The sequence below is a fragment of the Saimiri boliviensis genome, chromosome 9, assembly GCF_048565385.1.
Source record: "Saimiri boliviensis isolate mSaiBol1 chromosome 9, mSaiBol1.pri, whole genome shotgun sequence".
Taxonomy (NCBI): domain Eukaryota; kingdom Metazoa; phylum Chordata; class Mammalia; order Primates; family Cebidae; genus Saimiri; species Saimiri boliviensis.
The window spans coordinates 53,560,192-53,572,516 of NC_133457.1; the positions used below are offsets into that span (position 1 = coordinate 53,560,192).

The 12,325-nt window shown below is 39.2% G+C and overlaps 2 protein-coding genes across 4 annotated transcripts in view; one reads left to right on the plus strand and one right to left on the minus strand.

The window, feature by feature from the left end:
• MSL2 (MSL complex subunit 2) overlaps positions 1–4,814 on the plus strand; it is a 42,408-nt gene extending 37,594 nt beyond the window's left edge. Inside the window, exon 2 of the mRNA XM_003930945.4 lies at positions 1,496–4,814. Coding sequence (XP_003930994.1) covers positions 1,496–3,087 — 1,592 coding nt within the window. The 3' untranslated portion in view covers positions 3,088–4,814. The remainder of the gene's footprint in view (positions 1–1,495) is intronic.
• Positions 4,815–8,587: 3,773 nt separating this feature from the next.
• Positions 8,588–12,325, minus strand: part of PPP2R3A (protein phosphatase 2 regulatory subunit B''alpha) — a 161,382-nt gene continuing 157,644 nt past the window's right edge. For all 3 annotated transcript variants that reach the window (XM_039461890.2, XM_039461891.2, XM_039461893.2), the window contains one exon: positions 8,588–9,194. In XM_039461890.2, coding sequence (XP_039317824.1) covers positions 9,071–9,194 — 124 coding nt within the window. In that variant the 3' untranslated portion in view covers positions 8,588–9,070. The remainder of the gene's footprint in view (positions 9,195–12,325) is intronic.

Genomic DNA, 12,325 nt, shown 5'->3' on the forward strand with positions numbered 1-12,325 from the left:
CATGTAACCCATTTTATGTTTTCCAGCCTCTCTCCCACTTGCTTCCCATTCCCTTTCACATGCAGACAGACTTCCTTTACTAGTACTCTGGTTCCCCTCCTTAAAGAGGCTTTTTTTCCTTTTAAAGAGACTAATTGATTTTGATCAACTCTACTCAAAACTGTATCCTAAGTTCCACATTAGGATTAATCTTTAATAATCTGAAGATGTAATTCAGTTGTTTAACATATTAAGGAGACCTTGGTAGAATTACATGTATAAAGAAGTACTGGACTTGGGCACAATGGAGGTATGGCTGACTTTGAAAAAAGTAGTTTTTTGGGGGGAGGGCAGAGCAAAGAGGTAAGAAGTAGTTGGTACAGTAAGGAAGTGTTAGAGATCATTATGGAAAAGTATTCATTATTTTAAATATGATACATGCAGACAGTAGTAGTTCTGGAGTCTTGGTAGCCATGAGGTGCTCATCCATCACAGGGCCATCACAGCCAGGTAGAAATGCCTGAGGAAAGCAGTGGAATTGGTCATACCAGCATTTAGACATGGAACACTTCTTTGGCAGCCAGGTGCCATGGGGCACAGACCCACAGTTCTCTTTGCTGACATCATGCTCAGAGTTCTGTCTGTAGAAGGAGGAGGGGCAGGCACAAGAGGACCCCAGCATGCAGGTTTCCGCATTCAGGCAGCAGGTTCTGTTTCGCTCCTTACTATCCTGTATCCCCATGGGCAGCGCAAGCTGGGAAGACTGAGGACGAATTCCAGGCTCTTCCTGAGGCCGAATGCTGTCATCTCTGAAGGCCAGGTTTCCCTGAGATGGATGCCGCTTTCTTTTTTCAAATTTATTTATTTTTTTGAGACGGAGTTTCGTTCTTGTTGCCCAGGCTTGGAGTGCAATGGCGCAGTCTTGACTCACTGCATCCTTTGGCTGTCAGGTTCAGTATGTTGTAGCATTACCATGTTGTTTTACGTTAGGTCCAAAAGATTTTTTTGTTTGAGACTGAGTCTCGCTTGGTCGCCTGGGTTGGAGTGCAGTGACAGGATTATGTCACTGTAGACTTGAACTCCAGGGCTCAAGCCATCCTTGCACCTCAGCCTTCTGAGTAGCTAGGATTACAGCCACACGCCACCACACCTAAAATCCAAAGGATTTTAACCCTAGTTTGTGCTTTTGGTGTCTGATCTTCACCTCTTTAACTTTATTTTTTATAGCCTTTGGAGGAAGAGGATAAGAAGGTGGACCAGAACATATTACTTGGAGAGAGAGACACAGAATCAAGGATCATTTTAGTTTGAGATAAAGGAATGGGGAATATGGCATGAAATGAAGTGAGCTAATTGAGAATTCTTCCGTTTCTTCTAAGATAATATTTTTTGTTATCTGGTCTAGTGAGTTTAGTTCGTCTTAATTTTGACAGATTACTTATGTCATCTAAACTTCAGTTTATGAAACGCTAAATTTATTTTACTAAATCTTTGCTTTCCTCCTTCTCCCCCTTAGGACATTTGCTACAAGATCCTATTGCACCCACCAACTCCACCTGCCAACACTATGTCTGCAAAACTTGTAAAGGCAAGAAAATGATGATGAAACCTTCGTGTAGCTGGTGCAAAGACTATGAGCAGTTTGAGGAAAACAAGCAGTTAAGCATCCTAGTGAACTGCTACAAAAAACTATGCGAATATATAACACAGACTACACTGGCACGGGATATAATAGAAGCAGTTGACTGTTCTTCTGATATTTTGGCTTTGCTTAATGATGGATCATTGTTTTGTGAGGAGACAGAAAAACCCTCAGATTCATCCTTTACTTTGTGTTTGACACATTCCCCTTTACCTTCAACCTCAGAACCTACAACCGATCCTCAAGCTAGTTTATCTCCAATGTCTGAAAGCACCCTCAGCATTGCTATTGGCAGTTCTGTTATCAATGGTTTGCCTACTTATAATGGGCTTTCAATAGATAGATTTGGTATAAATATTCCTTCACCTGAACATTCAAATACAATTGATGTATGTAACACTGTTGACATTAAAACTGAGGATCTATCTGACAGCCTGCCACCTGTTTGTGACACAGTATCCACTGACTTATGTTCCACAGGCATTGATATCTGCAGTTTCAGTGAAGATATAAAACCTGGAGACTCTCTGTTACTGAGTGTTGAGGAAGTACTCCGCAGCTTAGAAACTGTTTCAAATACAGAGGTTTGTTGCCCTAATTTGCAGCCAAACTTGGAAGCCACTGTATCCAATGGACCTTTTCTGCAGCTTTCTTCCCAGTCTCTTAGCCATAATGTTTTTATGTCCACCAGTCCTGCACTTCATGGGTTATCATGTACAGCAGCAACTCCGAAGGTAGCAAAATTGAATAGAAAACGATCCAGATCAGAGAGCGACAGTGAGAAAGTTCAGCCACTTCCAATTTCTACCATTATCCGAGGCCCAACACTGGGGGCATCTGCTCCTGTGACAGTGAAACGGGAGAGCAAAATTTCTCTTCAACCTATAGCAACTGTTCCCAATGGAGGCACAACGCCTAAAATCAGCAAAACTGTACTTTTATCTACTAAAAGCATGAAAAAGAGTCATGAACATGGATCCAAGAAATCTCACTCAAAAACCAAGCCAGGTATTCTTAAAAAAGACAAAGCAGTAAAGGAAAAGATTCCTAGTCATCATTTTATGCCAGGAAGTCCTACCAAGACTGTGTACAAAAAACCCCAGGAAAAGAAAGGGTGTAAATGTGGGCGTGCTACTCAAAATCCAAGTGTTCTTACATGCCGAGGCCAACGCTGCCCTTGCTACTCTAACCGCAAAGCCTGCTTAGATTGTATATGTCGTGGCTGCCAAAACTCCTATATGGCCAATGGGGAGAAGAAGCTGGAGGCATTTGCTGTGCCAGAAAAGGCCTTGGAGCAGACCAGGCTCACTTTGGGCATTAATGTGACTAGCATTGCTGTGCGTAACGCTAGTACCAGCACCAGTGTAATAAATGTCACAGGGTCCCCAGTAACGACGTTTTTAGCTGCCAGTACACATGATGATAAAAGTTTGGATGAAGCTATAGACATGAGATTCGACTGTTAAAGCAGTGGGTCTTTTAAACCTACTCCTGGTAGGGAAATAGCTACAGTTTTACGGCAGCTATGGTTCTGTTGGTTTAACTTGCCGGAGCTCCTGCATATAGATCACTTGTATCAAGTGTTTTCATTGCTAAGTTATATGTGTTAGTGTCGGGGAAATAGTTTGCAGATAATGGAGGAGTAACCCTACAACTATATGTCCTTAGTTCTTACAGAACCTTATAGTTTGAGAACAAAGTTGATGCAACTGATTTATACAAAATGAACTTTGGCAAGGAAAATAACATTAACCTCATTGTTTATGGTCATGCTTTGTGCATAATCAAAGTTTATGATTAAATGTAAGGAAGTGGTATCTAGTCAGTCCATAAAGATTGTGCTAATTTTTTTGTGGAAAAGTAGCCATTAGTTCAGGAAATTCAGTGCTGCCTTCACATGGCATTGATGTTTCTCCTGTTGGAAAGCTGAAGTGTCCAGTTCAACCTTTGTGCTGACATCATACCATTTCTGATCATGAAAATTGGCTACTGGTGTATGTAGCAGTTCTTAAATCAGCAGTATTATGAAAAAAAAATTCCCCCCTCATTAGAATGTTTAAGAAATCTTTTAAAAAGGTAAACTGAAATTCTGTCAGACTACAAATGTTTAGCTGTTTGTCATTCATTTCTAGGGGAAAAAAATTATAAATCCTTCCTTCACTTTGAGAAGTGTTCTAATTGGATAAATGAAGTGAAGGAGAGTAGTTTTATTCTGAAGGTAATTGAATTTAGACTATATAGTATGTGACAGAGTTTGTGAAAAATTATAAAAAGATTTTATTTAGTAATTGGGATTTACTTAAAATAATTTCAGAATAATGCCCCCAGACTTACCCAGATTTATGTATTGTACTTATTGCCACTGGCCGCCACTTTGATATTTGTTTTTGCTAATAGTTTATTTGCTACAGTCTTTATTTTGAATATGCTCCCCCCCCTTTTTTTTGGATGTTGTTCATTATGAAGGCTTCTTTATAGAGGCCTAATAAACATGCCTTTTTATGAAGCCTGTGCATTTAGGTAGGTTGAAGCTAGGAGGATTTTCTTTAGAATGCTCTTTTGCATGTAAAGCACAAAGTATGTTTCAGTTTAAATGCACTTCTTCCCGTTAATTTTTATGGGGAAGACAAGTGAGTCACAAACATTCTGTTGAAGGGAAATCTAGTCAGTTGCTTGAAAGAGCACAGCCCAAATAAAACAAGGACTGACTAGGTATAATGAAATAACCTATGATTTAAAAGAAGAGCTGCAGCTTTGACAGTGCTTATTTAAAGAAAAATACTGCTGGAACATTTCCAATTTCTACTACGTTCACCATCTCTAGTAAGATCTGACATATGTTGAAGTTATGTTTTGATTTGGCACACAGCATGTTCAATGATGGTTACTCGCCTAGTACAAGACATGGAGAAGAAACCTTTGGACACAGAGCAGATGACACCTCCTTCTGTTTTGTAGTGTATCCTGGTGTCATTTTCTGTGAATGTGGTCAGGTAGAGTTGTTTTTGTTGTTGTCGTTGGGTTTTTTTTTTGTTTCGTTTTGTTTTTTGTTTTTGGTCTCTTTTGGTGGGGTGGGGGTGGGCTAAAGCCATAGGAAGAAAAATGTGATGTATGTGTCCAGTATGTACTATTTTGTTTTTGTTTTGCAAGAAGAGTTGAACTATTTTTGATAACAAGAGTAAATGGTGGAAAATGCTTCTTAGTTGTCTTGTCTTTATTTGCTTTCCAAGATTTGGAATTTTATTTAATTCCTTTAAATGTTAGCAGTGTCTTATGAAACATGTATTTACCTAAAGTTTGTAACAGTTTTGTGTTGAACCCAGATGCCCTGCTATATAAAGTTGTAAATTTGTTCTTTATTCACTAATGATCACTGCAAAAATGATTAGAAATGAGATTGTACACATGGATGATGAGGATATATTTTGCAAATCGACCAAACTTTCCTAATATTATCATCTTAAAACTCAGAGTACTTTATTGCTTCCCAAGTTTGATAATCTTGTGTTTTTTTTTTTGTTGTTTGTTTTTTTGATGCATGGGAGGTTGGCAATATAGACAAAGTGGAAATCATTAGTATGTGAGGGCTTTGATTGTTATGTAATATTGCCAATGATGAATTCAGGTTGTTTTTAGCACAAGTTTCTCTTTTTTATGCTGGTATTCTCACTGCCACATTTTTGGAAACCTGTATTACACCTTAAATCTATCAATAAATGATAGTTTTCTAATTCTATGTTGTAGAATACTGAGGAGTTTGGGATAGCATGCTCTGAATGGTCTGTATTATATACATCTGGGGAAGAGTAATTACAGTGCCTTGATTTTTATATTGTTTTTCTTTATATTACAAGTTATTTAGGAATGCTGACAAATGGCTAACGAGGGATGATTGAGAGATTATTACTGAAGTAACCGATTTACTTCATCAGGATTTGAAACCACCAAAGAACAGCAGCATTTAATATGACACATCCTGAACTGTTGAGTCCTTGTTATTAATATAAATGATGAAATGATGTTTTACCTTAGCTAATAGTTTTAGCACTGATAATTTTATCTTTTTGGTTAGCCTTATTAAGTGTGCATTTCCATGAGGAGGTGTAGTGTGGTCCTAGGGATAAATAATTCCATTTATTTCATTGAATGCTTAGTTAAAACAATTCCGACCTTGTTGGAAGAGTAAAAGTTTATGGCAATCAGATGAAAATTAAATTGTTCCTAACCATATCATAGATAACAAATATAAATGCTTTAGAAAATACTAAGTTCAAAGTGTAATATTTGAACTGAATCTAATACTTGGATGATATTTTATACTTTTTTTAAAATTAAAAGCTGGGCACAGTGGCGTGTGCCTGTAATCCCAGCTACATAGGAGGCTGAGGCGGGGAAGGGTCACTTACGCCCAGAATTTTAAGTCCAGCCTGGGCAACATAGTGAGACCTTGTCTCTTAAACAAAATTTAGGTGCCCCCAAACACTCAGTTACACATTCTTTTAAAATAATGCATTATAGATGAGGCTAAAGTCTATCTTAACTCCTGTGAACTCCGCCTCATTCCCAAACCCTGTTCTTCTTCCCTATCCCCGGAAGAAATCATTTCTCAGTATTACTACAAAGACCTTTCTTTATAGTTTTCACATGGACTCAGAGTTATTCTCTGACATTCAAGCTTGTTTACAGTGTTAACTCTTGCAGACATAAAAATGAGGTGCAAATGAGATTAAATGCACAAGTGTGTAGTAATTACCTTAATGAACGTGATTCATATTTGACAACTTTATTTAGTTTTGCTAAAAGGGGAAAAAAAAGTCATGCAGCCATCTCCAAACACATCAAAAAGCTGAGCAAATCTCATTTGATCAATCTAGAGTTTTATAAACACTTTGAATGATACACAGTGACATAGGTAAGATGCAGGGAAGATATATGGAACTTTATTATTAGTTTGATTACTTTGGTAATGTTACGCTATTAAACTCACTTCTCATTGAATTAGTATTAAGGTCATGATAACCCTCAGCTTTTATCAAGGGTCCTGGGATACTGTAACTTGAAAATTCCAGTTTGGCAATAATGATTATATTTACCATGATCTTTACCAGAAAGTCAAATATATTCTACCTTAATCCCTCACAATTCACATTCCTTGCATTCAGTTCCAAGAAAGGAGTACAATAAACATTCTTATAATTCCTGAAAATGTGATAATGTGGGTAAACTATTAACAATAGTCCATCTGAAATGGAATGGTATTGACGACTGTACTTTTGTAATTAGAGACTTTTAAATATGTAGGGTCTTGCTCTGTTGCCTAGGCTGGAGTACAGTGGCATAATCATAGCTCACTGCAGCCTCGAAGTCCTGGGCTCAAGTGATTCTCCTGCCTCAGCCTCCCAAGTTGCTGGGACTACAGGTGTGCACCACCATGCCCTTCTAAGTTTGTTTTTTTTCTGTAGAGACGGAGTTTCACTATGTTGCCCAGGCTGGTCTTTACACCTGGGCTCAAGTGATCCTTTTCCAGTGGCCTCCCAAAGTGCTGGGATCCACAGGCGTGAGCCACCATGCCCAGCCAATAATTAGAGACTTCAAAAACCAGATGTTGATCAAATTGAAAGCAAGAGGACTTCAGTAAGGAGAACCAAGGTAAAAAAGTAAAGCCAAATAGTTTAAAAAAAATGTATATTGTAAAACTGAATTTTATTTTTACTTTTTGGTGAATCTGATTAGTGGTTTAGATCATTATGGATAATAAAACATTTAAACCATATCTGGCTTCTAAGAAAAGTATTTTTTTTTTTTTTTTTTTTTTTTGTATTTCTGAAATAATCGCTTTTCTTCCCTGGTAAAAGGTTAGATGGGATTGGGAGGAAATTTTATCACATAAATAATCCTAATAATTTATCAATGTGTTTAGGTTATTGAATATTGTATTTCCTAAAAATTGTCATTTTTAAGCTTTTAATTTTTTTGTATGAACTATTAAATAGTTGGAATAGTTACTGCTTTCTGTAACAGTTAAATGGAAGATCAGTTCTAATCATAAAGTTACAAGAAACAGAGGAGACTGGCAGGAAGGATTCCTAGGATTAACTCTTACTATACTAGTTCATAGTGTATTTCGTAAATTCTCTTGGTTTTTGCTTACCATAACCCTAACCCAAGGTTTATTTCACTGCTTGGCCTTTATGCCAGCAAGGAGGGAACCAATTTTTGACACTTTCAGAACTAGTTTAAAAAAAATTTAGGGGAAAAGGTGATGACTGACAGATGGATTATTAAGTTGCTTGGAGGTTTTACTTATATCAGAAGTATCCTTTTTAACAGCTTATCTTCAAGGGTATCATAGGATTTGGCTGGACTGTGGCCTGCTGAAAAATGTAGGATTCGGTAGTGAATACTTCTACAACTACAGTAAATAATAGCTTGCTTTTATGGCTGTATCACTATTTTCCATTTCCCTGGTAAGAAAGTGGATGAAATATCTGGAGTAGTAGTTTTTTCAACATGAACTAAGGAATAACGTTTAAGATAGGCCTTTATGATTAGCTAGTCTAATTCTGGGAGAAAATTCTAGTAAGAATTTTAATGTATAATTATTCCTTTATGTCTTCAAGCAGGCCTTCTGAGTGAAAACAGTATCACATAATTTGGAGATTAAATACATCATTCAATAATTCATTGAAGAAAAGATAGTTAAAAGGGCTTTTTCCAAGAAATGTGAGTCAAATTCTGTACGTGTCTTCATTTAAGAAGTTTTTTTCTTGAGATTTTATGTAAGATCCACAGTCAGGACAGGGAGGTTACCAGAGCTTGCCAGCAACGTTGGAAGGCCCAGTGGTTACGATACCTGAGGATGTAAAGTGACTAGTGGTTTGGCAGTAACCGTGAAATTACATTAAACCAGGTAAGTTCAAGATCTTTGAACTCCAGTACACATATAATTAAAAGAAGTCTCTGAGATGTTTTGGCAGTGCTTTTATTACTAGGGCTAAGTCAATTCTGGAGGCCCTTACTACTATTTCAAGTTCCAGAATTTTTTGACTCAAGTTTTCTGCAAGTGAAGGTTTCTTCTAGGCTCCATAGGAGCCCAGAGGGGACTCAGGGATGCCAGCCAACACAGAGGCAACCGCAGTCAGCTTCTGTGCAGAGAACTGTGCTTGGCACTGTCCCCAGGAAATCCTTGGTACATTCAAGGGTGTAGAGTGCTGACTTTGGAAGGCGATGGTACCACTTCTGAGGAAAAGCTCTGTAAGAGGTTTGAGGCAAATTGGAGAGTCTCCTAAGTTAAATGTGTATCCAGACCTATTGCTTAAAAACAAAGTTCCTAGTACAGATACACACTTGGAGAAATCAAAGTCTTTAAAAAGCAGTATGCAAACGAGAAATCTCTTCACAAGAAAGAAACATTTAAAATACACATCTTTTCACTGCAGACACTGGCAGCTATTCTTCATCCACTGAATGAAGTTTTCCACATTTCTCTGGAAGGCTTGCACTTAATATTTTATTGCCTTTGTTTCCAAATTCAGAGGGTGAGGCAGGTTCGTCTGTTTCATAATCTTCAAAGCTGAAATAAAGCAAAAGTGAGTTACCTGATGAAAGTTTCAATGTTTGGGTAGAAATCGGTATGGCAAAACCTTTAGTTGCTCAATGGAGGCTGTGAACAATTGAACTGCACTACAACGCTGTACAGCAGAAAACATTCTTCTTTCTGTTATTTACAGCTTAAGTCCATGTCAGAATTTGTTGAAAATGTTGTGTATCAAGCTTTCCCTGGGGTTGGTGGGAGAATTACAAATGGTACTAGGTTAAGAAAATTTGAGGTCCATAAGGTATGCGCTCTACATGACTTTCCTCAGTAAAGTGGTTTCCACTCAGAATGGCAAACCTTTTTTTTTTTTTTTTTTTTTTTTTTTTTTTTTTTTTTAAAAGACGGAGCCTTGCTCTGCACTGCAACCTCTGCTTTCCACAATCAAGTGATTCTCCTGCTTCAGCCTCCCGAGTAGCCAGGACTGCATGTGTGCACCACCACACACAGCTAATAATTTTTGTATTTTTAGTAGAGATGTGGTTTTCACCACGTTGGCCACGCTGGTCTGGAGCTCCTGACTTCAGGTGATCTGCCTGCTTTGGCTTCCCAAAGTGCTGGGATTACAGGCTTGAGCCACTGTGATCACCCAGAGTGCAAACTTTCTCTACTCTCAGATTGCTTTATAGCTTCCCTTTGTGGCTCCAAGCAACACAAATAAATGTCCCAAGTGTGTAGATGGAACTGACTGAAGCTGGTTCATAGATTTCCCATTATTCTACTTTGTAGAACTTTACAGCATACCTAGACCTAGATGTTTATCCTGGGAAGATGTCCTGCTAACCCTTTTAGGTTTTGCTGGTATCCCCTAAATTGTGTATCCTCCAGGCTACCCCTAAGATTGGCTTTCGGCAGAGATGCAATATTTTTCTCCTGGAAATGATGTGGCTGCCTAAAATATATTGATAAAGATTCTGAGGCTGTATCTCTGAGCCTCAGATGTAGATAAGTACATCAGAAAAACATACATCAATTAGTAATGTCTTAACAGTATTTGACATTAGGGATCTCCCAAAATATTTAAGCAGAAATTTGTGGACATAACAGTCCATCAAAAAGGTACAAAGGCCAACTAGAGAGGGAAGATATGCTGAGGTAGGTATATACAGTAGATGCCACCTATTCAAGTTTCTAAAACTTTTTTGTGTTTTGTTTTTTATTTTTTCTTTTGAAATGGAGTCTTGCTCTGTCGCCCAGGCTGGAGTGCAACGGCGTGATCTCAGCTCTGCCTCCCAAGTTCAAGTGATTCTCCTGCCTCAGCCTCCCAAGTAGATGGGACTTAAAGGCATGTGCCACCATGCCCAGCTAATTTTTGTATTTTTAGTAGAGATGGGGTTTCACCATCTTGGCCAGGCTGGTCTCAAACTTCTGACCTCAAGTGATCTACCCATCTTGACCTCCCAAAGTGCTGGAGTTGCAGGCATGAGCCACCGTGCCTGGTCAACATTTTTTTTTTTTTTTTTTGAGATGGGAGTCTTGCTTTGTTGCCCAGGCTGGAGTACCATGCCACAATCTTGGCTCACTGCAAACTCTGCCTTCCTCAAGTGATTCTCCTGCCTCAGCCTCCCGAGAAGCTGGGATTATAGACATGCACCACCACTCCTAACTATTTTTTTTTTTTTTTAGTAGAGAAGGGTTTCACCATGTTGGCCAGGCCGGTCTCGAACTCCTAACCTCAGGTGATCCATCCGCCTTGGCCTCCCAAAGTGCTGGGATTACAGGCATAAGCCACTGTGTCTAGCCTAGGGCCAACATTTTTAAATAGAAGTTAGAGGTTTAAACTTTATAAAAAGCCTGCTTGGGGCTGGGCTCAGTGGCTCACGCCTGTAATCCCAGCACTTTGCAAGGCCAAGGCGGGTGGATCACTGTGTCAGGAGTTCGAGACCACCCTGGACAACATAGTGAAACTCTGTCTCTACAAAAATACAAAAATTAGCCAGGCATAGTGGCGGGTGCCTGTAATCTCAGCTACTCGGGAGGCTGAGGCAGGAGAATCACTTAAACTCAGGAGGTAAAGGTTGCAGTGAGCCAAGATCGTGCCACTGCACTCTGGCCTGGGCAACAAAAGTGAAACTCCATCTCAAAAAAAGGGAAAAAAGCCTACTTAATAGCAAATTGTTCCCTATGACTACCAGTTTATGATACTATTAAAAATTATAATTTGTTCATTTAATAAAAATACTCTGTTCCATTCTTAATTTGTTTCCACTCCTCTTCCCCCATGTCTTTGAGGCCTCAATGTGGCATGGGATGTGCTGGATAAGGAGGCAATAGGAGAGGCACTTTTCCTCTAATGCAAGTGAAATGGTTGATGACAGGGACTCTATTCTGGGGAGCAAAATTCTCAAAACCACTGCTGCTGATTTCCTGTCAGGATGGGAGCATTTTCTTCACTTTGGTGCCCTAAGTTGCTGTACGTAAGCTGTCAGTGTCAAATAACTCAATGTAGGTCTATGAATAAGGCATATTTTCAGAGTTAAGTGTGAAGTGAGACTCATGCAGTAAATACTTGAACTCCTGTTGATCAGTATGAGAGCCAAATGCTAGGATTACAATGATGAAAAAGACTGAAGCAGCACTCTCCTCACAGCACTTGCAACCTGATGGAGACCTTACGGAATTAGAGGTTAAGTGATTTAGCCTCCGAGCATAAGCTCTGGAGTAGGACTCTAAAGCTCAGGTTTCAATCTGGGTTTGATCACTTAATGGGACTTTGGTGTGTTGGTGAGTGACACCTAGCCCTGTATTAGGGGAGGAGTTACACATTTTTGTGTATGTCATTTTTGAATAAAACATTTTTTTTTTTTTTTGAGACGGAGTTTCACTCTTGTTACCCAGGCTGGAGTGCAATGGCGTGATCTCGGCTCACTGCAACCTCCACCTCCTGGGTTCAGGCAATTCTCCTGCCTCAGCCTCCTGAGTAGCTGGGACTACAGGCGTGCGCCACCATGCCCAGCTAATTTTTGTATTTTTAGTAGAGACAGGGTTTCACCATGTTGACCAGGATGGTCTCGATCTCTTGACCTCATGATCGATCCACCCGTCTCGGCCTCCCAAAGTGCTGGGATTACAGGCGTGAGCCACCGCGCTGGGCACGAATAAAACATTTT